The sequence below is a fragment of the Periplaneta americana genome, chromosome 3 (genome assembly GCF_040183065.1).
Source record: "Periplaneta americana isolate PAMFEO1 chromosome 3, P.americana_PAMFEO1_priV1, whole genome shotgun sequence".
NCBI classification, from domain to species: Eukaryota; Metazoa; Arthropoda; class Insecta; order Blattodea; family Blattidae; genus Periplaneta; species Periplaneta americana.
Window position 1 is genome coordinate 47318901 of NC_091119.1, and position 23462 is coordinate 47342362.

Here is a 23462-nt window from a genome sequence, read left to right on the forward strand (position 1 = left end):
TGTTGAAATAATTCTGTACCTACTCTGTAAAAGAGTACCTTACGTACTGTAAATTCAATCTTCACTTCTGCTCGAACCGAAAAGATAAAATTACTGAGACATGTTATCCAAGTGGTTATGTCGCAGGATCGTAGAAAGGGGGAAATCACGTGACAGTTAATTACTTAACGAGGTACTTTTATTTAAGTTATTTTAAACAGTTGTATGGGTATAATATTACATAGACTTCCAATTCCTAACAGAAATTAATGTTCTCAGAAAAGAGCTAAAAGACAGTCCAGCCACTAGCCTTTACAGAGAGGCGAATAGAAGCAGGTGGGGAAAACCGGAATGTGACGTAGGCAAATGGACGATAGTACCTGTGCGAAAATGGTGCAATATTGAAAGCTCTTTCGTCACTGGAAAACGAGAACATATTTTTGGAACGTACTGTTTACTATGATCGTATAATATGACTGTATATGGGGTCTTGGGTCTGTGTGGAGGACGATTGAACTTCATTAGTAGAAGGCGTGGGAGTGAAGTATATTCAAAAACTTAGGTACAATAAAAATTGAAGTAAAAATAAAATGATGTCCCTATAGTACCCTCATAAACTCAAGCTTCGTGACTGTAGATACTAGATTGTGATGGAACGATGAGACACAACTTCTTTGTTTATGATCCACATTTTTTTCCGGCTCATTTTAAATCTATCTACTATCGCGATCGACAATAACGGTCATTAGTATTACCAAGCGGAAATAATAATCCGGAATTAACAATGTAATTGACTGTATTTTTTCCTAATAGCAGTTAAACAAATTATTATTAAAGTTCAGTATTTTTTTATTAAATTTAAAAGCGACCGTTATCAACGTTCAGTTTTAGTGATGTTTTTCTTGCAATGATCCTCTTCACGGGTGTATGCTTATTAAGTGATCAGTGATTGCGATTTGATAATTAAATTCTTAATAAAGAAAACTGTTAAGAATAAATCTGCAGTGTCGAGAACAGAGTGATAAATTGGGTAGTAGCAGCGGCAGTGAAACTAATTATTGTTGCAAGGGTGTTCAAAGAAGTGAAAGGGAAAATGTAGTGCATACGGCTCGTAATTTACAACCATTTTGGGTTAAACAATTTCCATGGGTAGTATATGAAAAATCAGACGATGTTATTTTTTGTAAAATGTGTAAAGATTTTTTTGGGAGGAAAAGCAACTAAAGTTTTCTTGGGCTTTTGTGTAGAGTCCTGCCCCCCCCCCTTTCCAATATTTCAAAGAAGTCGGCACCTATGATATGCAGTAATTTCGGAGTGCGGGTTTAGTAGCGAGGGGCAACTTGGCGTGGTATGAGTTCTCTCCAGTAAATGTTTCCGCTCCGAGAACCAAGTCTCTCTCCCGACTTCATCTCGTTGGACCCTTTCATTACAAAAAATAGCCTCACCGTGAAGAAGTATACAAATTCCACGATGCTTATGAGGCTGAAGCCCACAAACAGACCACATATACCACCGAAGTTGCCTGAAACAAAGAGAGCGAAGCAAATCATGTACATGGTATGTTTATTCGAAGATAGGTACTTTGAAACTTAGGAGACTATGAGACGGTGGAATTATTATGATCGAATTTTGTAACGAGTTTTCAGGTTGAAATGATATACACTGTTCCATCGATATAGGAGAAAGCGAATGTTTACTACTTAGATACAACACGCGGAACAAGTCCCCTGCTATCGGCAAGCATCATGTTTAGGTAGAGCACGAAAGTCAAGGAATATTATGGACAGTAAAAAATCGATCATACGATAAGAGTTGTTAATTAATTGTAATCCTCTGATTGAGGTTCTGGCTGATATGTACAGATAGAGAAATAAAATTTGGAGCTCCATTATTGTAGCTCTTGTAGCTGGTTTTAGAAACCGAATTTTGATAACTATCGTAGCTCCCCAAATTCATCATGACGCTGGGTGGGCACCGATCCTATACACTTACCGAAATGTATTGCTTATAGATTATTTTATAACTGGAGTCAAGGGAAAGAGATAATTGAGTGAATTATAATAATACTTACTGAGCAAGTCGTACCAGTAGTACAGCACATCTTGCTTCAAGCGCAAAGAGTTCTTGCTTCCGAAGAAGAGGTGGAACACACTGTGGTTCCTGAGAGTGATATTGTCCCTACAACACAAGAATTATTGCAATCATTACTTAATATATTAACACACAGAGTGTTCGTAGTTGTTTTCGTGGCTGTCGTCCTCATCAACATTGTCAATATCATTCTCAACGTCGCATTTTTTGTTTTATTGTAGTATTTAATGATGCTGTATAAAATACGAGTTATTGTAGCGTTGGTGAAACTAGTAATAGTGGGATAAGTCCGAGAATTTGCCTTGAGATTATCTGAAATTCGCCTTATAGTTGGGAAAAAATCTCGTAAAAACTCCTAACTAGGCAGTCAGCCCGAATAGGTTCGAACCCACGCCAGAGCGCAGCGTCGAATTATGCAGGGTGATTCACGAGGATTTGCCGTCACTTACGCAGTTTATTTCCGAAGACATTCTGAGCAAAACATGTCATACAAATATTTGTTCTAATCGCAATATTTTCAAAGTTACATTAATTTGAAGTTGTTAGTAAAATACCTTTTACCTTTAGTTTTATGAGTAAAAATATTACAAATAGAGAATGAACTATTCAGAAGTATAATTTCTTTAATCGGCTAGTATTCTGATGCTAAAAATGTGTTGTTAATTGCTTTATACAGATTTCATTTTTCAATTTTTAATTAAAAATGAAATCATTCTTACACACTTATCACAAAAATTGTTGCAAATCATACAACTTTAGGAACTTGATTCTTTGCGGTTTAATTATGCTTCCTTATTTACAGTTTTGAAAAATTTAAAAGAGTGGCGTGATTTGTAACAATTGTTGTGATATGTGCATAAGAAAATGTAATTTTGTAGTTAAAAATCGAAAAAAAAAAAACCTGTACGAAGCAACTATGGAATTCACAACACATTTTAGCTTCAGAATATTAGCTAATTAAAGAAATGATACTCCTGAATAGTTCATTATTTATCTGTAATATTCTTTTACCCTTAAAACTCAAGAATAATGGTATTTTACAAACAAATTCAAATTAGTGTAAGTCTGAAAATATTGAGATTAGGACACATGTTTATATGACATTTTTTGCTCAGAATGGCTTTGGAAATAAGCTCCGTAAGGGACGGTAAATTCTCGTGAATCATTCTGTATGTCTTCGCCATCGCCGGGATTTGAACTCGATTCTGCGTTCGTCGTCAGTGCTATGTCAACTGAGCTATCAAGAATATGTCAGCTCAAAGTTGAGTAAGAAACGTAGGGTGATTTGCAAAAAAATGTTCTGAAAGGGTAGCGATGGATCAAAACAAGGCAGGATAAGCATGAGAAAGTGATTGGATAAAAAGGAAGACGAGATTATATTAGTTACTTCTGAACAACGAGACGGCAACAAGATACAGTATACTCACAAGAATCCTGACCGGTCGTACGGCACGGAGGACAGTCCGGCCGTTGCAGTCTGCACGTGGTATGACGTCTCGGAGCAGGAGGGGAAGCATTCCAGGCATGAGATGGACTCCTCCATCTCCGGACCTAGCTCGTCTATGTCCTCGGAGGGCTTCAGTGTCGACCACTTCTCTAGTGCAGTGAAATAAACACGGGATATTATTAGGGACGGTTATTGTCATGAGGAACGCAGATAATAGTCACAAACTTTTATCAAGATAAGTTGACTGACTTCAAAAGTTGACGATTGTCTAAGAATTTCTTTCTACTTCAACAATGTTCTTAATCTCTGACATTCCTCGAATCTATTGTCAAATTTGAAGGTGAGATTTCTGTCCGCCCACAGAATAGGTGAGTCTTGAGATTACATTACCCAATCATGTTAACTTTAAATCCTGAAAGTATGCGAACTATAGGGTGAGAACAGTTATTACTACAGTTTGCCGCATCATTGGCTACAGTGCTAGCGCGCTGGCCTTCCATCCTAGCGACCCGGTTTCGATCCCCGGTCAGGTCTGGATGGAATTTATCGTGGAAAAAACAGACGTTGTAGAGGGTTTTCTCGGGGAACTCCCGTTTCCTTCTTTCATTTTACTAACATTCTGCACTCCTCTCTTATTTCGTGTATCATCTGTAATAGTAAACGTAGGCTGGGTTGATGTCTGAGTTTAATGCAGGTTTCCGATGCTGATTTAGCTTTCAAGGCTTGGGGCTTCTGGCTATGGGATCGGGATCGCCAGTAGCCAATGGGAAACTTCCTGCACGACGCAGAAATAGTGGCCCACCTGTCTAGATCAAATTCACGAATTCCACCCGGGAATAGAATGTTTTATTTTCGCTGGCAGAGTTAAAGCCATAAGGCCTTCTCTTCCATTCAATCAGCCTTAATCAATACAATAGTGACATACATATTTAAATTATGAATATTTACATTACACTTATAAGATTCTCCAGCAATATTCTTCAGTTGTTAAGTTTTAACGACTATTACATGTTTATGTAAATTGACATAAAACCTATAAGAAAAAGTAATACCGGTAACTTAATTTATGACCTAATAGCTAATATAATTCAATTCTGTCTATATCCAATATGTAAAGAATTATAATTAAGTTGAGATAGCTAGTTGGTTAAAATGATGAGAAATAATATAAGTTTATTAGATATATGTTATAGGGAGCAAAATATAAATCTAAAATAAGCTTATATCTGTTGGACTTTGTCATTGCATATAGGGCGTATAATAAGGCTAAGTGGCCTTGGTGCAGGGATATATCTCGGATCCAGCCCTCGAGAAATCAATGAATCAATCAATTACTACAGCTCAAAGTTACATTTTCTAAAAAATCATTAAAAATCTTAGATTGAAAAAGGTGCCTAATGGAGACATTTGTATTTGTATTTCACCTTCTAATATATTGACATAATCGTTTGAGTCATTTAATATTATGAAAATAAAGAGTGCTTTTCTGATATATTACACAAATTGAGTACCGTTAATACATTTGATAAAGAGACAGATAATTTTGGTGCAGATATGTTGTGCTGGAATAGAAAGAAAATATGTCATTATTCCTTACTAGAAGGAAATGACGGTTGCGATTTGCTATATGATGATAAATCCATACCATGAAATCATCTGTCGAAATAAATCGTGTTTACATTTTTGAACATAATTAAAGAAAAACTATAATTAATTACGCAATAAGTTGGTTGCTTACTAGTTCTCGTCAATTACTATTTACGTTGTAAAATTTTACGCGATGGGTTCATTTCTCGATGCCTTTTCTTTCTGTGCAAAGTCTTTGTACTTCATACCTTCACAGCCTCTTTAAAATGTGTCTACATTCTCCAATTAAATTTATTGGAATTTAAATTATATTTCTTCTTTATGCTACTTTCTCTATTATGCTCGTCTTCACTTTTGCATTTCAACCGAAATGGAAACCGTCATTTCCAGAACATGTTTGATATGGGAGTGACCAATCAGGACAGTTTTTATAGGCTACTATAAACTCAGCTTCTACGAAAGATCCATGGTCTTCTTAAATACTAGTCACATGAACTAAAGAATTGTCAAGCTAACTGCTGATCAGTTATTTATTTTACTTTTTTAATTGATTATTTTACGACGCTTCATCAACTGCTATAGTAATCTAGCGTCTAAGTGAGGTGATAATGCTAGCGGCATAAGACCAGGGTCAAACGCTAAAAATTACCCAGTATTTGCTCTTAATGGGTTGAGAGAAAACATCGGAAAAACCTAATCAGGATTTGAACCCGTGCCAGCTCGTTTCACGCTAACGTGCTAACCGTTACTCTCCAAAGATGGAGAATTATTTATGATAAAACTGATAGTTAGGCCTAATGATTTGATGATAGTAGTTAACTCATCTCGTACCTCTGTACTTGTTCAAGCAGGGGATATCCAGCATGTTGCAGTCTCTGGATTTTCCTGAAATGTATATACATATATTTCCAAATCAGCTCACCTTGAAAGAAAGACGCTAACAAGGAGAAGATACGCTCTGTATATCACCGAATTAAATAGGATTGTGTGAGATGAACGTACATGACGTACTGTTTAAAGTCATACCTGGTATAGGTGGCCAATAACTCCTCGTTTTGGAAATATTGGCTATTGTTTGTGACATACTTACGTTAGGTGGTTAGGTGGCTAATAGGGAAACGTTAGACTATGTAACAGCGTAGCTCATATGATTGGATGCTGAGTTGTCATCCAGGCAACCCCAGTTCGAATCCTAATGCCTTCTCATTTTTTAAAACTTGATATTATTATTATTATTATTATTATTATTATTATTATTATTATTATTATTTATTATTAGAACCAAAAGGACAATTTGGCCCAAGAGTGCAACGTCAAGTAGATGAACTCACTTCTAAATTCTGAAATATATGTGTAACACGTTCTTCATCAGGAAAGCTGACATCTCAACTCCATAAGCAATATCTGGAGAAAGTAATAAAGACATATGTGAAAGAGCAGCCATTTCTTCTAATTCTGGACTCGTGGGAAGGGCAAGTAAATCCTTCTTTGTATGATGAAATATTTACAAATGAAGAAAATGAAGTAACGTGCAACCTTAAAGTGATTTGACCCAAATGTACTGGATTATGCCAGTCCTGTGATGTTTATTTTTTGAGACAGGTGAAGATTTTTATCAAATATTTGCAAAAAGCTATTTCCTTTTACAAACTGGACGACAAATTGCTTCAAGGGAGGATGCCCTCAAAATTCACTCCTTAATTCACTTTCAGTTGTCAGCTCCTATATTCAAAGCCATGTTGAAATATGCGTGGTATGCATCAAAATTAATAAACGAACGAGAAGTGTTTGTGAATGTGAAAGATGTCTGTTTCGCAGCAGAAGTGCGGAAAAATGTGTGTGATTGTGTACAACCTTCTTTCATTTGCTGTGCATGGTGCAGGAAATATGTATGTTTTGTGTGTTTTTATGATATTTATCATAATGAATCATGTACAAAATGAAGTGCAATAGAAACAGAACAGACACCAGTGACCTGCCTACGTGAGCAATATTTCCTTGTTTATCCTTTACAATACAATGTTAGTTAATTAGTAATTTGTTTAAAACATGATGAAGCGTTCAATACATTGAGAAATATGATATATGTAAATAGATTACTGTGATCACACTATTTATCATTATTAAAAGAAAAGAAATATAGGATCAGTTAAGATTCGAACGTAGGTTGCCTGGATAACAACTCAGCATCCAACCATATGAGATACGCTATCACACATTCTAATGATTCCCTATTAGGCACCTAACGTAAGTATGTCACAAACAATCTATACTAATAATAAATCTGCAAACGAAATTTTTCTGGTAATTTTCGATTTTACAAAAATAATTGGTGTTAACATGTATAATTAATCATCCTGAAACCGAAAATCGCTTTTTTGAAATTTTTGTTTGAAAGTCAGTCTGTCTGTCTGGATGTTTGTTACGTTTTCACGCGATAATGGCTGAACGGATTTCGATGAAAATTGCAACATAAATTAAGTTCGTTGTAACTTAGATTTTAGGCTATATGGCATTAAAAATACGTTATTTAAAAGGGGGGTTATAAGGGGGCCTGATTTAAATAAACCAGATATCTCGCTTATTATTGATTTTTGTGAAAAATGTTACATAACAAAAGTTTCTTTAAAAATGATTTCCGATAAGTTTTATTCCAGGAAAAATTTTGATAGGACTGATATTTAATTCTGTCTGTCTAGATGTTTGTTACCTTTTCACGCCATAATGGCTGAAGGGATTTCGATGAAAATTGGAATATAAATTAAGTTCGTTGTACCTTATATTTTAGGCTATATGGCATTCAAAATACTTTATTTAAAAGGTGGGTTATAAGGGGGCCTGAATTAAATATACCGAAATATCTCGCTTATTAGTGATTTTTGTGAAAAATGTTACATAGCAAAAGTTTCTTTAAAAATGATTTTCGGTAAGTTTTATCCCGGGAAAAATTTTAATAGGACTGATATTTAAGGATATACAAGAGTTTTAAAATAACAATACAACACATTTCCACTGCCGCCTCAGATTATAGTGTCGTTGTTCTGTAACTTATATGTGCAAAATATTATTTTTTTTAGTAGGAAGAAAAACAAATTTATTCATTCTATGGCAGTAGTGCATAGGAGATCGTGAATTCTTACATTTTCGAAAGAAAGAAATATAATTAAGTTATATATAATAGATTGTATACCCAAATGCCGGATTGGAAAGATACATGCCATTACTCATCACCGCCTCAATTACCAATACCAAAAACATTAATCAAAGTCTATAATCAGTTACATGAACACACAATAGAAACAGGAACTCTACAAGAGTAAAAACGGCCTGCTAATATTCCCACATATTCTAAACACGCGACATGACCACAGATGTTAAGGCGTGAATAAAATAAACTTAACAAAAAAAAAAAAAAAAAGATGCAGAGTAAGGTTAACATAAAAATGATCTTCGTACACAATCAACTCTATTAATTTGGAGTGATTTATTAAAGGATGCATTCAAGACTAATTTAGAAAAATGTTAAACGAATTATCTTTGCACCAAATGATGGTCTATGGACCAAAATGATAACATTTTAATTATTTAAATAGAATTTAAATTAAGTAGCATATTAGACGATTTATTCTTCTATCAAACACGAATGTTCCCTGGACCCAATGTTCTATTTTAATTATATAATTACTTTATATTTATTTGTAATAAGTGCAGCGAGCGCACGGGTACAGCTAGTAGCCAATATTTTCAAAAGAGGAGTCATTGGCCACCCATACCAGGTATGACTTTAAACGGTACGTCTTGTGCTTTCATCTCACACAATCTTATTTCATTCGGTGATATACAGAGCGTGTCCTCTCCTTGTAAGATTATAATTATTATAAAAAGTGGCTACAGAAGTACTGATGAACTGCTAGATTTAGAAGTGTGATATTTCACACTAGAATTTTTCTATTAAGATAACAATGAGTGACGCACCGCGGGAGGGGAGATAGAAGGGCAGGCAATGGCACAGGGTGTGTATGCTGCGGATGCGACAGTTCATGAGGCAGTCGCTGTACGAGTAGGCGCCGGCGAAGAGCGTGGGCAGCTCGCTGGGGAACAGGCAGCCGCGCTGGGATCTCTCGAAGCTCTGCACGCTGGGCACGGCGAATACCGACGTGGCCTCCAGGCGGAAGAATACTTCGGCGCGTGGAGCCACCAACTTTTCAATGAGGCCCCCGCTTGGAGTATCCGGGAAGTCCCCAGGGTTGAACACCAGCACCTACGAGCACGGAAGAGAGAAACTGTAGCATATAATCTTTTCGCTGTAAGAAAAATCCTAATGTAAACAACAGCACGTGACTAAAGTGAGGCTTCATTGGCCATTGTTTGGCGCCATAGATTCTCAGTACGTGTTACGCCTACTGTTGTACAGGGACATCATTTTATTTTTACTTCAATTTTTATTGTACCTGAGATTTTGAATGTATTCACTCCCACCCCTTCTACCAATGAAGTTTCAACTGTTCTCCAGACAGAATCAAGGCCGCTTATAGTAAACAGCACTGAGTTACTGAGTATAGTACCGGTACGTTCCAGAAATATCTTCGCGTTTTCCAGTGACGAAATAACTTTTAATATTGAATCATATTTTCGCACAGGTACTGTCCGTTTGCCTACGTCGCATCCCGATTTCCCCCACCTGCTTCTGCACGCCTCTCTGTAAAAGCAGGGCTGTCTTAGCTCTTTTCTGAAAACATTAATTTCTGTTAGCAATTGGACGTTTACGTAATATTATACAACTGTTTAAAATAACTTAAATAAAAGGGCCTCGTTAAGTAATTAACTGTCACGTGATTTCCCTCCTTTCTACGATCCTGCGGCATAACCACTTGGACGGACAGTAGATAGCATGTATGAGTAATTTTATCTGTGCGGGTCGGGCAGAAGTGAAGATTGAATTTACAGTACATAAGGTACTCTTTTGTAGAGTAGGTACAGAATTATTTCAACATGAGTTACTAGTACGAAGGACGAAACAGGTAATTGGAATTAGATGCAATAGTCTATAGTGCGGTAATATGCACAAAAGAACTGAAGCCTGTAGGCTATCGAAATGAACGGCTACCATTTTAAAAAATGTGTTTAAATATCCATATTATGATTATTTTTCAATTGAACTTCATTCTCTATAGTGTACGCTAATGTGGTGTAGACAGTATAATATACACTGAATAATGAACACGTTCGCATGGATAACTCAGTTCGTGAGTAAAAACACTTATTCTTAATACAGTACTGCATTTTGATTAAACAAAAACCTAATGAAAATTATCGAACTCAAAATCGCGATATTTCCTAGTTTACGTAAATGGATGAAGTACTTTTCTTCCCTCCTATACCTAGTAAAGTGATTTGTTTGTGTTTTACGCCAGTATCATCGAACTCCGGTTGTGGAAGGGGGTAGCGAACGATGTTTCCGGTTCTCTAAAGGTATAGCCAGGTTGATATTAAAAATGTTAGTAAAAATAAAATGATGTCCCTGTACATTGTTTCATGTTAAACAATTCCCGTTACTCGTCAAGTAGGCCTGACCTCACTACTATGCATTCATTTGTTTAGGAAACATTTGCTTTATAATTACTACAATTAAATTATTTTTAAGTCTTATGTCTTCACAATGGACAGTTGAGGATACAGAAGCCATACTTCAATACTAGCTTACGTGAACAACTACGAGCTCAAGTGACGCCAGCTTGTTACAAGAACAGACTACCTCGGTATTACTGTTGGTATTCATCCGCAGTCATAGCACATAACAAAATATAAAATTAGCTTTTCATTTACGTAGCGTTTTACACATGAATGAAGTTAAATGTTTCATCGTATTTAACAACTAGAAATCAATTTTTTATTTTCAAATAATACAAGATTGTGGTTTCCAAATACGAACTATATTTTCCTGCGTCATGTGAGTGTTTCGACTGGGAGCCAATCACGGGTATGACAGCAACGTGCTTATGTTTACATTAGGATTTTTCTTACAGCGAAAACAGTATATAGTAAGTTTAGTTCAGGAACTCTTCTCCAAAAAGGCGTATCACAAAGAGGCACATACTTCTCGTTATACGATTACGAGTTTTTCGAGAATTCATTTTCTATACTAGGATGCAAATTATAATATTACTGTTTATGATAACATGGACATTGCGTCGAAATGAAGAGAAACTAATAGAAGCATTTGAAATGTGGAGATGGAGAAGAATGGAGCGTGTGAAGTGGACAGACAGAATAAGAAATGAAGTTGTTTTGGAATGAATGATGCTGAAACTGATCTAAAAGAGAAAAAGGAATTGGGTTGGGTCACTGGCTGAGAAGAAACTGCCTACTGAAGGATTCACTGGAAGGAGTGGTAAACGGGAGAAGAGTTTGGGGCAGAAGAAGATATCAGATGATAGCCGACATTAAGAAGATATGTGGATCATATGCGGAGACTAAGAGAAAGGCAGAAAATAAGAAAGATTGGAGAATGCTGGGTTTGCAGTGAAAGACCTACCTATGGGCAAGACACTTGTGTATCTATAATTTATTTGTTTGAACTGTTCGGAAGACATAGGCCTACACTTCCGATTAAAAGTTTTCGGATACTTTGTTTGTTATTAATTCTCCTACCCCACAAATTTACTGCCCTTAAGGCCAATTCACACGGGGATAGTTTACAGGAGTCAAGTGCTTGAAGTAACTCGACTTTTCTTCGACTTTCAGCGTGTGATACGGTCGGGACAGTCAAGTTGTGACATGGCGGTCAAGCAGAATTTGAGTTGACGTCTCGTCAACTTTTGTGTCACTTTCCCGTCACGTGATCAACTTGGCCCCACCACTTTCCTCGTATGAATGCGAACTTGTAGCAACTTGCAAGCAGATATTGTGGGTAATGTACTTGTGTGGTTTGTTTAAATTAATAGCTAATTAATTTAGGTATCGATTTTGAGATTAATTTCACTTTCACACCCCACATTTTAAGAATTACTAATTCTGCTTACAAATCGGGATTTGTAATTCGAAATTATTCAAGCAACAACCTGTTTTTAGGTTAGACCTACACCTGGTTAGAAACAATTGGAATAAATATGTTACTATAATTTTTTGGAATCCTTGTTTCCAAAACAATGTTCATTCTATCAAGTTGATACAGAATAAATTCCTTAGTTCTTATATTATAAGATATTCAAAATACCTTGTCTATTCCAGTTCCCAACTAGGTTACTGAGATGAATTTTTGGTTTCCATACTCTCAATGACACAAGAACGACTTAGTCGACGATATTTCTCAGAAAATATGAACAAAAATAATACTGATTCCGTTGAAATACTCAAACTAACCCCATTTTATCTCTCTCCAAATATATATATATATATAGAAGAAAATAGGTATTTAATATCTCTAGATAGAGACAAATATCAAAACATTTTCCTTGTTTTGACCCTGCAATTTATTATCGGTATCGATTTATTAAATTTATGATTTTTATTCATAATAAGCAACATCTCTTTCATGTTTTCATTTCTTTTATTTCTATTGCTAATCGGTTGCATATATTAGTACAGTACCTATTTTATAACTGCTGTCCATGTGAATCATTATCAATAATTATAAATTGAATTTATGAGGAAGATGCTTTGATGGGCATCTAGCCTGTGTACATACTTTCCTGTAAGTCATAATAAATAAATAAAAATTAAATATATAGACCCTATTTTTAGAAGTGCGTGAGATGTACAAACTTCCGTGGAATATACGGCACGAGAAAACTTCAATAGTTAACAATAAAAATTAAAATTAAACAAGAGGCAATTATTTCAGAAACTTGTTACGAAACATAAGGAACAAGGTGTCCAAAACATTGATGTAGAAGGTAAAAAAGGTAAAAAAACTTAAAACAGTGTACCTTTTACGTGTAGTTTCAAGTCAGTGACTCCGTGTGATCACAAATACGGTGTCAAGTATAGAGGCTTCAAGCACTTGACTCCTGTAAACTATCCCCGTGTGAATCGGATATTAGATTAGGCTTAACTGTACTGACAGTTTCTGATCATGCTTGCTATTAGATTGAATTTCTCTCGTTTGTGTTATCTATGCTCTGGAAGTGCACCTAGATCCACAACTTCGTGTCTGGTCTGGTACGTTTTAACCGTAATGTAGGGAGCTGTCGAATTGATTCGTGATGTGGTGGAGACGTGCAGGAGAAAATATTTTGTTTTAGCTGCAGATGGAGGGAAATGCTGCTATTGGCTACAGATAAGCGCAGCGTTAGCCCCAAACAACCTGTAAGGGCACGTGCAAGACAGAGCCTGTTTGGTAGTTGGTAGCCTGACTGGTTACCGAGTCGGAAGTAGAGATGGGATAAACTGTTCTTTTTAAGAAACAGTTTCGACTATAACTGTTTCATGAACGAAGCTGTTCCAAAATAACAGTTTCATAAGAATATGTTTACAACACCAGTGCCAACTGTTCCAACCAATGACGTTATAATTACTGTTGCAACTGTTTCAATCTCTCATCTCCTTCAGTTACATGTTTCAAAGCCTTTGAATCGTCTTTAAATCAGCTGTTCAGTGTATTATGGCAACGAAAATCATTTTTCGTAGGTTACTGTTAAGGGTACAGTAAATAACTACAATTCAAAATAAATCGATTTTAGTAATAATAATGTTTATAACCCTAGGAGTTTAATAACGATGACATTAGCCGATGATATTTTTCGCGGTATATTAATAATTAACACCATGTTAAGGCACCATGAACATATTCTCCATCAATGGACGGCTAATAAATAATATCAGATTTATTACAGAATTTGATTCGTACAATTAAATTGCGCGATCCTAAATAGGCTACTGTTGCACGAGCGCCGTGTGGAACATGGATAATATATCTACTTTCGATTGGAGGTCAATGATAGCGCTACACGTGCCCTTTGCAGACAGCAAAGAAGAGGAAAACTGTTTAGAAACTGAACTGTTTATCTGTTGGAACCATGTGGAACGTTGAAGTGATCACTGGAGCAGTGTAACACCCTTTGGAACAGTTGAAACAGGTTATATCACGAAACTGTTTCGCATCGAAACAGTTTCAAATAAACTGTTACAGCTATTTTACCCATCTCTAGTCGGAAGGAATGCCCGAACGTTAAGCAATGGAGATGTGCAAGACGAGGCCTGGTCGGTAGACTGCTACGTAGCCTGTTAGCCCGTTAGCCCGTTGGTAGCTGGTATAGAATGAATCACCTCATTTTCCAGCTACCAGCTACCAGCGACCGAAATGTCTTTACTGCGCATGCGTCCTGTGAGTCCGTAAAACTTCCCCAAGTGCCAAACGCCTACTGCTCGTCATTTCAACGCTTATAATGGATTGGGAAAGATTAATTTCAAATAATAATAATAATAATAATAATAATAATAATAATAATAATAATAATAATAATAATTTTTATTGCCAGAAAAATACAATACAAAGAAATTGTAAATTTACAACATTCTAGCACTCCTCTACTGTCTCAGTCCCCCGTGAATGGAATTCTCTACCTCAGAAGATTAGGGGCTGCCAGACAATAACCACTTTCAAGAAAAGGCTAAACGATTACTTACGGGCGCAGTCAAATTGAAGTTATACTTGTGATCGAGTTTAATAATTTAATTTAATTTAGGTATGACTATCATTACTATTATTATTATTATTATTATTATTATTATTATTATTATTATTACATAATTATTTTATTGGTGTTGTAAGATGAAAAGAATTGTCATTGTATTATATTAATTATGTATTATATTGTCTTGTATTGTAGTATTGTATTACTTTGAATTGTATTGTATTGTATTGTATTGTATTGTATTGTATTGTATTGTATTGTATTAATTATGTTATATTCATAGCATTATAGTAATTTTCTATCATACTGGTTGAGTGGAAGAGAAGGCCGAATGGCCTTAACTCTGCCAGTTCAAATAAACAATTATTATTATTATTATTATTATTATTATTATTATTATTATTATTATTATTAAAAGAGTGTGTTTTTGTGTTCAGGGTAGGATTCGATATATAATAAATGACGCATAAATTACAACATATTAACATCTAAAAATGAATCTTTACTCATAACAAATTGCTTACCTACATACATTTTCAAATTTCAAACTGATGGAGGGAAATAGATGTGCGTATTTCTTTATTAATTTGTTACAAATTCTAGGGCAGATATTAGTACTTTGGTTGAAAGCAGTGCTCGTTAAACACTTGGGTTCCAACAAACGTATTGTATTCATGCTTTTGGTTTTGTTTGTGAGCATATGATCTAAAATAGGTGTGATTTTTATATATCAAATTTAATAATGCATTGATATCAATTTGATGTATTTTCAAGATTTTAAATTCTAAAAACAATTTTCCGGTAGGTTAATCAATGTTTACAAATTTTGAAATTAGGCTCAACCCGACCACCAAAGTCTGTATCTTATTGTGAAATTGTGAGATGAAGTAGGAGTTGAAATGGAGACACTATGAAAGGTAAAGGGAGCTCCCTCACATGCCATGAAGGCACTTCGGGGGCATGGAGGTAGAGCTCCAAGCTTTCTTGATCTTGCACTAGAATGAGGTGGTGTGAAATGGATACCAATAATAAGTAACTTTGTAAATGAATAATTTATATTTTACAGAAAGTGGCGATTTTAGAAACAATATAATTACCGGCACTGACCTTTTGACAATTAATACATATTATTTTATCAATGCTCTGTGTGTATGAGAATGAACTATATGGGATTTAATGAAAGGGTTTTATTATGACGCTTTCCAGAAAAATGGAATTGTTTACGTGGTTATTTCCGTACTGAAAATACCTAAATATCTAAGGTACGTTTAGGAGAAACTGAAGACCAGTATAATCCATCCTGCCACCTTTATAAATTATTGTTTTTAAAGAGAATTTTGAAAAAGCAGAGTAAGTTCAGCTACACTGACTGGCAGGCGCAAACAAGTTTCGTTCTCATCAGTAGGGACCAGATTTTTATGTAATTACATATTATATACCTTTCAACCTAACCGTATATAAATAACAAACCTTTGCGAATCTTCTAATTACCATTAATATATTAAAATTTGATTCGATATATTTTTACATATTTACCCCACATTACATATTATGGCTTAGTATTACATAAATCTACATATTTAGGGTTTTATTCATTTTTACTTCTCTAAAAGGAAAAAAAAAAAAAAAAAAAAAAACTGCTGGGGAAGTTTACAATTTGAAATAATTACACAGATTTAAAAAACCTTTTTACCTACCCAAGAAAGGATATATTTCGGGACGAAACATAACGTCCTTAGTTCCAGGAAGTAATAGAGGCACTCACCTCATACCGCCCACTGTAAATATGAGTGAACAGAAGGCAACCTTTCTCATATACATCTACATTGTATTGTAAAAATCGCTCAGAAAGTAACGTTGCCTTCATGCGGTGGAGTGGGATGAGGACGACATGGTTTGTCTCGAACTATAATTGTTTGCACACGTCTTAACAAGCCGTTCTCATGCAATTTGCAACCTTATTCACCCTCTTCCAAATCCTTCCAGGGAAAACTCGAGTCAAGTCTGGCATGAGCCGCAATAAAGTAGCCAACTTTTGAAAAGAAGCTGGAGTAAAGAAACAAACTGGAAAGATGTTGAAAGATTAAAAAAAATAGCTTTTCAGGTTATTGCTTGACCTTTTTACTTTAAATTTAATAGATCTATACGGAAATAGGATTTTCCGAGCAATTAGAAAGTATAGTTCTCGGCTGGAATAATCCTACCCTTCTGAATGAGACAGGAATGTCAGTTTTCAAACAACAGTTTGTAAATTCCTATAGTTTGAAGTTTTAGTAGGTACTATTTCTCACAGGGAGCAGCTAAAATGCACGTGTCCCCTCTTATTTTCTCCTAATCCAGTAAAGCGAAACAGTGCTTGCATTACTGTTGTGTCATTCATTTCATTCACTCTAGTTTTAGTACTTACAATATGAAGTGCAAGTGAGTTTATCTACTGCTTTTAACGAACTAAAATGGCCCCTGTATCTTCAACCCTAACGAAAAAAATAAAACCATGGATTGCAGTGAACGAAGCTTTCACTACAGATGGAAAAATAGTAATGTGTCAAGTGTGCGGTAAATCATAACTGGAGAGTCTTACCTATCCAATACCTGCCAGATATTGACATTAAATATTTTCATGGTTTCACATATTTTGGTACATATTCAGCTTATTTTTCTTAAATAAATATGTACATATTTCACACTTTGATATTACATAAAAATCTGGTCCCTACTCATCAGTCATCACCCCGACCTTCTGCCCAGACACCAGCTAGCTTAGGAGCGACCAACACGGTAACCAGCCAGGCTCCGTCTTGTACACCCGACTTTCTGCCCAACGACCAACTAGGTTACAAGCTACCAACTCGGTAACGAACCAGGCTCCATCTTGTACGTACCCTAAGGAAACATTCGCTATTTGGAACGGTTGGATTTACTTCTGTAATTAAATAATGCTGTATTTTCATACTATACAGTATAACATGAAGCATGTTTAATTCGAGTGCGCGAAGGGAAAATCAAGTCATCATTTCTGACGGAGGATTCGAATTAATATTTTCAGGTCGAACAGTAGTAATATCTCCCGCGATTGTGCTTCCCCGTTCAAGAACACTGCTCCACAGTTTAGTCACAGATCATATCATTGGCTCGTAACAGTAGTTGGGTTGGAACTACAGGGACATCATTTTATTTTTACTTCAATTTTTATTGTACCTGAGTTTTTGAATGTACTTCACTCCCACCCCTTCTACTAATGAAGTTCCAATTGACCTCCATACAGAACCAAGGCCGCATATAGTAAGCAGTACTGAGTTAGTGAGTATAGTACGTTCCAGAAATATGTTCGCGTTTTCCAGTGACGAAAGAGCTTTCAATATTGAATCATATTTTCGCACAATCAGTTTGCCTACGTCGCATCCCGATTTCCCCCACCTGCTTCTGTTCGCCCCTCTGTAAAAGCTGGGCTGTCTTAGCTCTTTTCTGAAAACATTAATTTTTGTTAGGAATTGGACGTTTACGTAATATTATACAACTGTTTAAAATAACTTAAATAAAAGGGCCTCGTTAAGTAATTAACTGTCACGTGATTTGCCCCTTTTCTACGATCCTGCGGCATAACCACTTGGACGGACAGTAGATAGCATGTCTGAGTAATTTTATCTGTGCGGGTCGGGCAGAAGTGAAGATTGAATTTACAGTACGTAAGGTACTCTTTTATAGAGTAGGTACAGAATTAATTCAACATGAGTTACTAGTACGAAGGACGAAACTGGCAATTGGAATTAGATGCAATAGTCTATAGTGCGATAATATGCACAAAAGAACTGAAGCCTGTATCGAAATGAACGGCCAATATTTTCAAAAATGTGTTTAAATATTCATATTATGATTATTTTTCTATTTAATTTTTTTCTCTATATTGTATGCTAATGTGCTGTAGACAGTATAATATACACTGCATAATGAATACGCTCACATGGATAACTCAGTTCGTGAGTAAAAACACTTATTCTTAATACAGTACTGTATTTTGATTAAACAAAAACCTAATAAAAATTATCAAACTCAAAATCGCGATATTTCCTAGTTTACGTAAATGGATGAACTAATTTTCTTCCCTCCTGTACCTAGTAGAGTGATCTGTTTGTGTTTTACGCCAGTATCATCGAACTCCAGTCGTGGAAGGGGATAGCAAACTGTGTTTCCGGTTCTCTAAAGGTATAGCCAGGTTGATATTAAAAATGTTAGTAAAAATAAAATGATGTCCCTGTATATTCATTAATGCCAAATGTAATTTAGCAAGCATAATAAAATATGACCGATGGGTTAAGATGAGTTTACGTCTAACCTTGGTGCCGTAGGACGAGATGAGCGGGTAGTAATAGTCGTCGGGGCGCGGATTCACAAGCACGGTGAGGCCCATCTGGTAGCCGGGCGTGCTGACGCGCTTCCCCTTGACTCCCTCCGGCACGTTCTCGCTGCTAACACAACATTAAGTCTGAGCAACTCGGCCTACAATATGTGCAGCAGCATAGTAGAGAGATTCATACAGCATCACCTGTCAAAGTTGTCCGAAGACCGAATGTAGTTGAAGGAACAGCAGTAGCCCTCCATCGTCTTCCTCATCTGGAAGAGCTCCGAACAGTTTTGTAGCCTCCCCAACCAGCGACAGCGAACCAGTAAGTCCTCGCACCTGGGCGATAGCTGAATGAGGACATTTTAATCGGTTAGGAGAAAATTCAGGGTGAATGACTTTAAAAAAATTGGGAGGAATGTAGTGGGTAATATGGAGAAGATTTTAACCGAGAAAGCCATTACAGGAGGTGAGAATTATACAGTATATTTCCAAATTGATTCACGAGTAAAGGTAAAAAATTTGGGATACGATATCTTAGGCCATTTTAAGTGAAAAAGTTCATATGAACATAGGTCCGTTTTCGAACGATGGCGGAGCTAGATAATTTTTTTTTGGTAAAACGTCTCGCCCCAATGTGAATCAGACGTTACCATATGCTGCTGACGTGAGCCAAGGTCACAGATGAATGGCGTAACATTGGAATCTGCATTGTGAGCGATGTAGATAAGAGAAGAGAAACAAACCGGGTGGTGGGGCATTACAAATGTCACAACAAATACGCTATCACTTATCGGTTCACAGCAGTTCAGTCAGCTACCTACAGTATACAGTAGTTATACAAGTACAGTTATCGGAAGTGTTAAGTTGTGTTTTTCAAGATGCCTTATAAATTTTCGACTACAGAATACGCCGATAATGTGTATGCTTATGGTTTGTGCGATGGAAGTTCCTTGCGTGCCGTCGCTGAATATGAACGACGCTTTCCGAACAGAAGGGTATCATATCAAAGAGCATTTACTGTCTATGGGGTTGGATGAAAGACTTGGTATAGCAAAGGAACGGGGAAACGTGAAAGGCGCTAATCGACTGTATTTTGGATGTGGCATAAGAACAGCCACATGCATCTCTCCCGAGCGACGAGCGCGATTCACGCCCGAGCGCAACAGTGCATTGAAGCAGAAGGAGGTACCTTTGAAAATGTGCGAAAACATCGACCCCGACATACAGAATATTAGGTATATATTCATACATGAATATAAACTTTAAATTTGTCCGTTATCTGTCTCTAAATGCGAGTTAGTACAATGGAATCTCAGAAGGTTTTGTGAAATCAAACAGCCATATCTCCGTAACCGTTCATATGAACTTCTTGACTCAGAATGACTTCAGAATTCACATCCTAAATTTTTTACCTTTCCTCGTGAATCACCCTATATATATATATATATATATATATATATATATATATATATATATATATATATATATATATATAAAACAGTCACGAGGATTTACCGTCACTTACGGAGCTTATTTATGAAGATATTTTGAGCAAAAAATGTCATGCAAACATGGGTGCTATTCTCAATATTTACAGAGTTACATTTCGTTATTGGAACGCAGTGCTGTGAACAACGTGTGATCTTGATCATCGAGCAGTCAGCAGCCAGCGCGAGCACATGATAATGTTGTGTCTACAGCTGTTTCACTGACGAGGTTCGTGCTCAGTGAGTCAGATTGTTGCCTTTGATTGCGAATGTTGTGAGGTTCGTTCCAACAAGCGGTTCATCTATCAGTTCATGTAGCCTACGTGTTATCCAGAATATCTATAATTCTATATAAAAATAAATATTGTCAACTATTAATTAAACAAAGCATAAACCACGAGTAGTGTTCAGAATTGTACGTTCTTAGTGTAGATACATTCTAAAACAAGATTATTTCAGATATTCAGTTTGGTTTTTGACTGAAACATTCTACCATACATAAAATTGCAAAGAGTGACTGAGTGCATCATAAAAGGCTTTGAAAGAAAACAGTATACTGCTCCTGTGTTTCTGGATATTATCCAAGCATTTGACGCTATTTGAGATGATGATTCAATGCTAAAATTATATCCTATAGAAGTATAGACTATCTCACACCCATCGTGAAAAGTTTGTCATCTGAACGTCAGTTCTTACTACCGGTACGTACAGATGTTATAAAATGAACGCTTCGTCCAGTTTTAGCCAAAGTAACACAACTGTCTATACTGTCACCACTTCTCTTCAATCTCTTCACATAATATGACATTCCCAACTTACAACCATCAGACATAGCTATTATATGCTGATGATAGGTTCTCTTTTATTCTCATGCTATCTGAACATTGTTCAATCATCCCTACAAGAGCTATCTGATTCTCTGATTGGCGATTACTGCTCAACATTACCAAGACAGAAACTAAAATGATCACTTTAATACCTATTCATAATCCCTCATTTGATTCTTCTGAATTAAGAAGTCGCATAACTCTCTACTCAAGACGCTGTAAAATATCTGGGTATATTATTAGATACGAAACTTACATGGAATGTCCACATAACTCACATTGTTCGCTAGTCTCTTCTAGAATTCGAAAATTATACCCATTTGTTAATAGACATTCACAAATTGGATTGGATTGTTCAATGTTACTCTACACCTCGCTTGTACGACCTCAATTAACCCACTGAGCGTCAATGTGGGGGATAGCAAATAAAATATCTGGGTATATTATTGGATACGAAACTTACATGGAATGTCCACATAACTCATATTGTTCGATAGTCTCTTATAGAATTCGAAAATTATACCCATTTGTTAATAGACGTTCACAAATTGGATTGTATTGTTCAATGTTACTCTACACCTCGCTTGTACGACCTCATTTAACCCACTGAGCGTCAATGTGGGGGATAGCAAATAAAATATCTGGGTATATTATTGGATACGAAACTTACATGGAATGTCCACATAACTCATATTGTTCGCTAGTCTCTTATAGAATTCGAAAATTATACCCGTTGATAAATAGACGTTCACAAATTGGATTGAATTGTTCAATGTTATTCTACACCTCGCTTGTACGACCTCATTTAACCCACTGAGCGTCAATGTGTGGGATAGCAAATAAAATATCTGGATATATTATTGGATACGAAACTTACATGGAATGTCCATATAGCTCATATTGTTCGCTAGTCTCTTATAAAATTCGAAAATTATACCCGTTGATAAATAGACGTTCACAAATTGGATTGAATTGTTCAATTTTACTCTACACCTCGCTTGTACGACCTCATTTAACCCACTGAGCGTCAATGTGGGGGATAGCAAATAAAATATCTGGGTATATTATTGGATACGAAACTTACATGGAATGTCCACATAACTCATATTATTCGCTAGTCTCTTATAGAATTTGAAAATTATACCCGTTAATAAATAGACGTTCACAAATTGGATTGAATTGTTCAATGTTACTCTACACCTCGCTTGTACGACCTCATTTAACCCACTGAGCGTCAATGTGGGGGATAGCAAATAAAATATCTGGGTATATTATTGGATACGAAACTTACATGGAATGTCCACATAACTCATATTGTTCGCTAGTCTCTTATAGAATTCGAAAATTATACCCGTTGATAAATAGACGTTCACAAATTGGATTGAATTGTTCAATGTTATTCTACACCTCGCTTGTACGACCTCATTTAACCCACTGAGCGTCAATGTGGGGGATAGCAAATAAAATATCTGGGTATATTATTGGATACGAAACTTACATGGAATGTCCACATAACTCATATTGTTCGATAGTCTCTTATAGAATTCGAAAATTATACCCGTTGATAAATAGACGTTCACAAATTGGATTGAATTGTTCAATGTTACTCTACACCTCGCTTGTGCGACCTCATTTAACCCACTGAGCGTCAATGTGGGGGATAGCAAATAAAATATCTGGGTATATTATTGGATACGAAACTTACATGGAATGTCCACATAACTCATATCGTTCGCTAGTCTCTTATAGAATTCGAAAATTATACCCGTTGATAAATAGACGTTCACAAATTGGATTGAATTGTTCAATGTTACTCTACACCTCGCTTGTACGACCTCATTTAACCCACTGAGCGTCAATGTGGGGGATAGCAAATAAAATATCTGGGTATATTATTGGATACGAAACCTACATGGAATGTCCACATAACTCATATTGTTCGCTAGTCTCTTATAGAATTCGAAAATTATACCCGTTGATAAATAGACGTTCACAAATTGGATTGAATTGTTCAATGTTACTCTACACCTCGCTTGTACGACCTCATTTAACCCACTGAGCGTCAAT

At 36.0% G+C, this 23462-nt stretch overlaps 1 protein-coding gene across 1 annotated transcript in view; it reads right to left on the reverse strand.

Annotated features, from left to right (window-relative positions):
• Positions 1-731: 731 nt before the first annotated feature.
• The window catches only part of LOC138697016 (sodium channel protein Nach-like), a 49846-nt gene continuing 27115 nt past the window's right edge, over positions 732-23462 (reverse strand). Inside the window, exons 5-11 of the mRNA XM_069822609.1 lie at positions 19309-19428; positions 14954-14968; positions 9080-9365; positions 5936-5989; positions 3498-3666; positions 2051-2157; positions 732-1501 (exon numbers count right to left, since the gene is read on the reverse strand). Coding sequence (XP_069678710.1) covers positions 1302-1501; positions 2051-2157; positions 3498-3666; positions 5936-5989; positions 9080-9365; positions 14954-14968; positions 19309-19428 — 951 coding nt within the window. The 3' untranslated portion in view covers positions 732-1301. The remainder of the gene's footprint in view (positions 1502-2050; positions 2158-3497; positions 3667-5935; positions 5990-9079; positions 9366-14953; positions 14969-19308; positions 19429-23462) is intronic.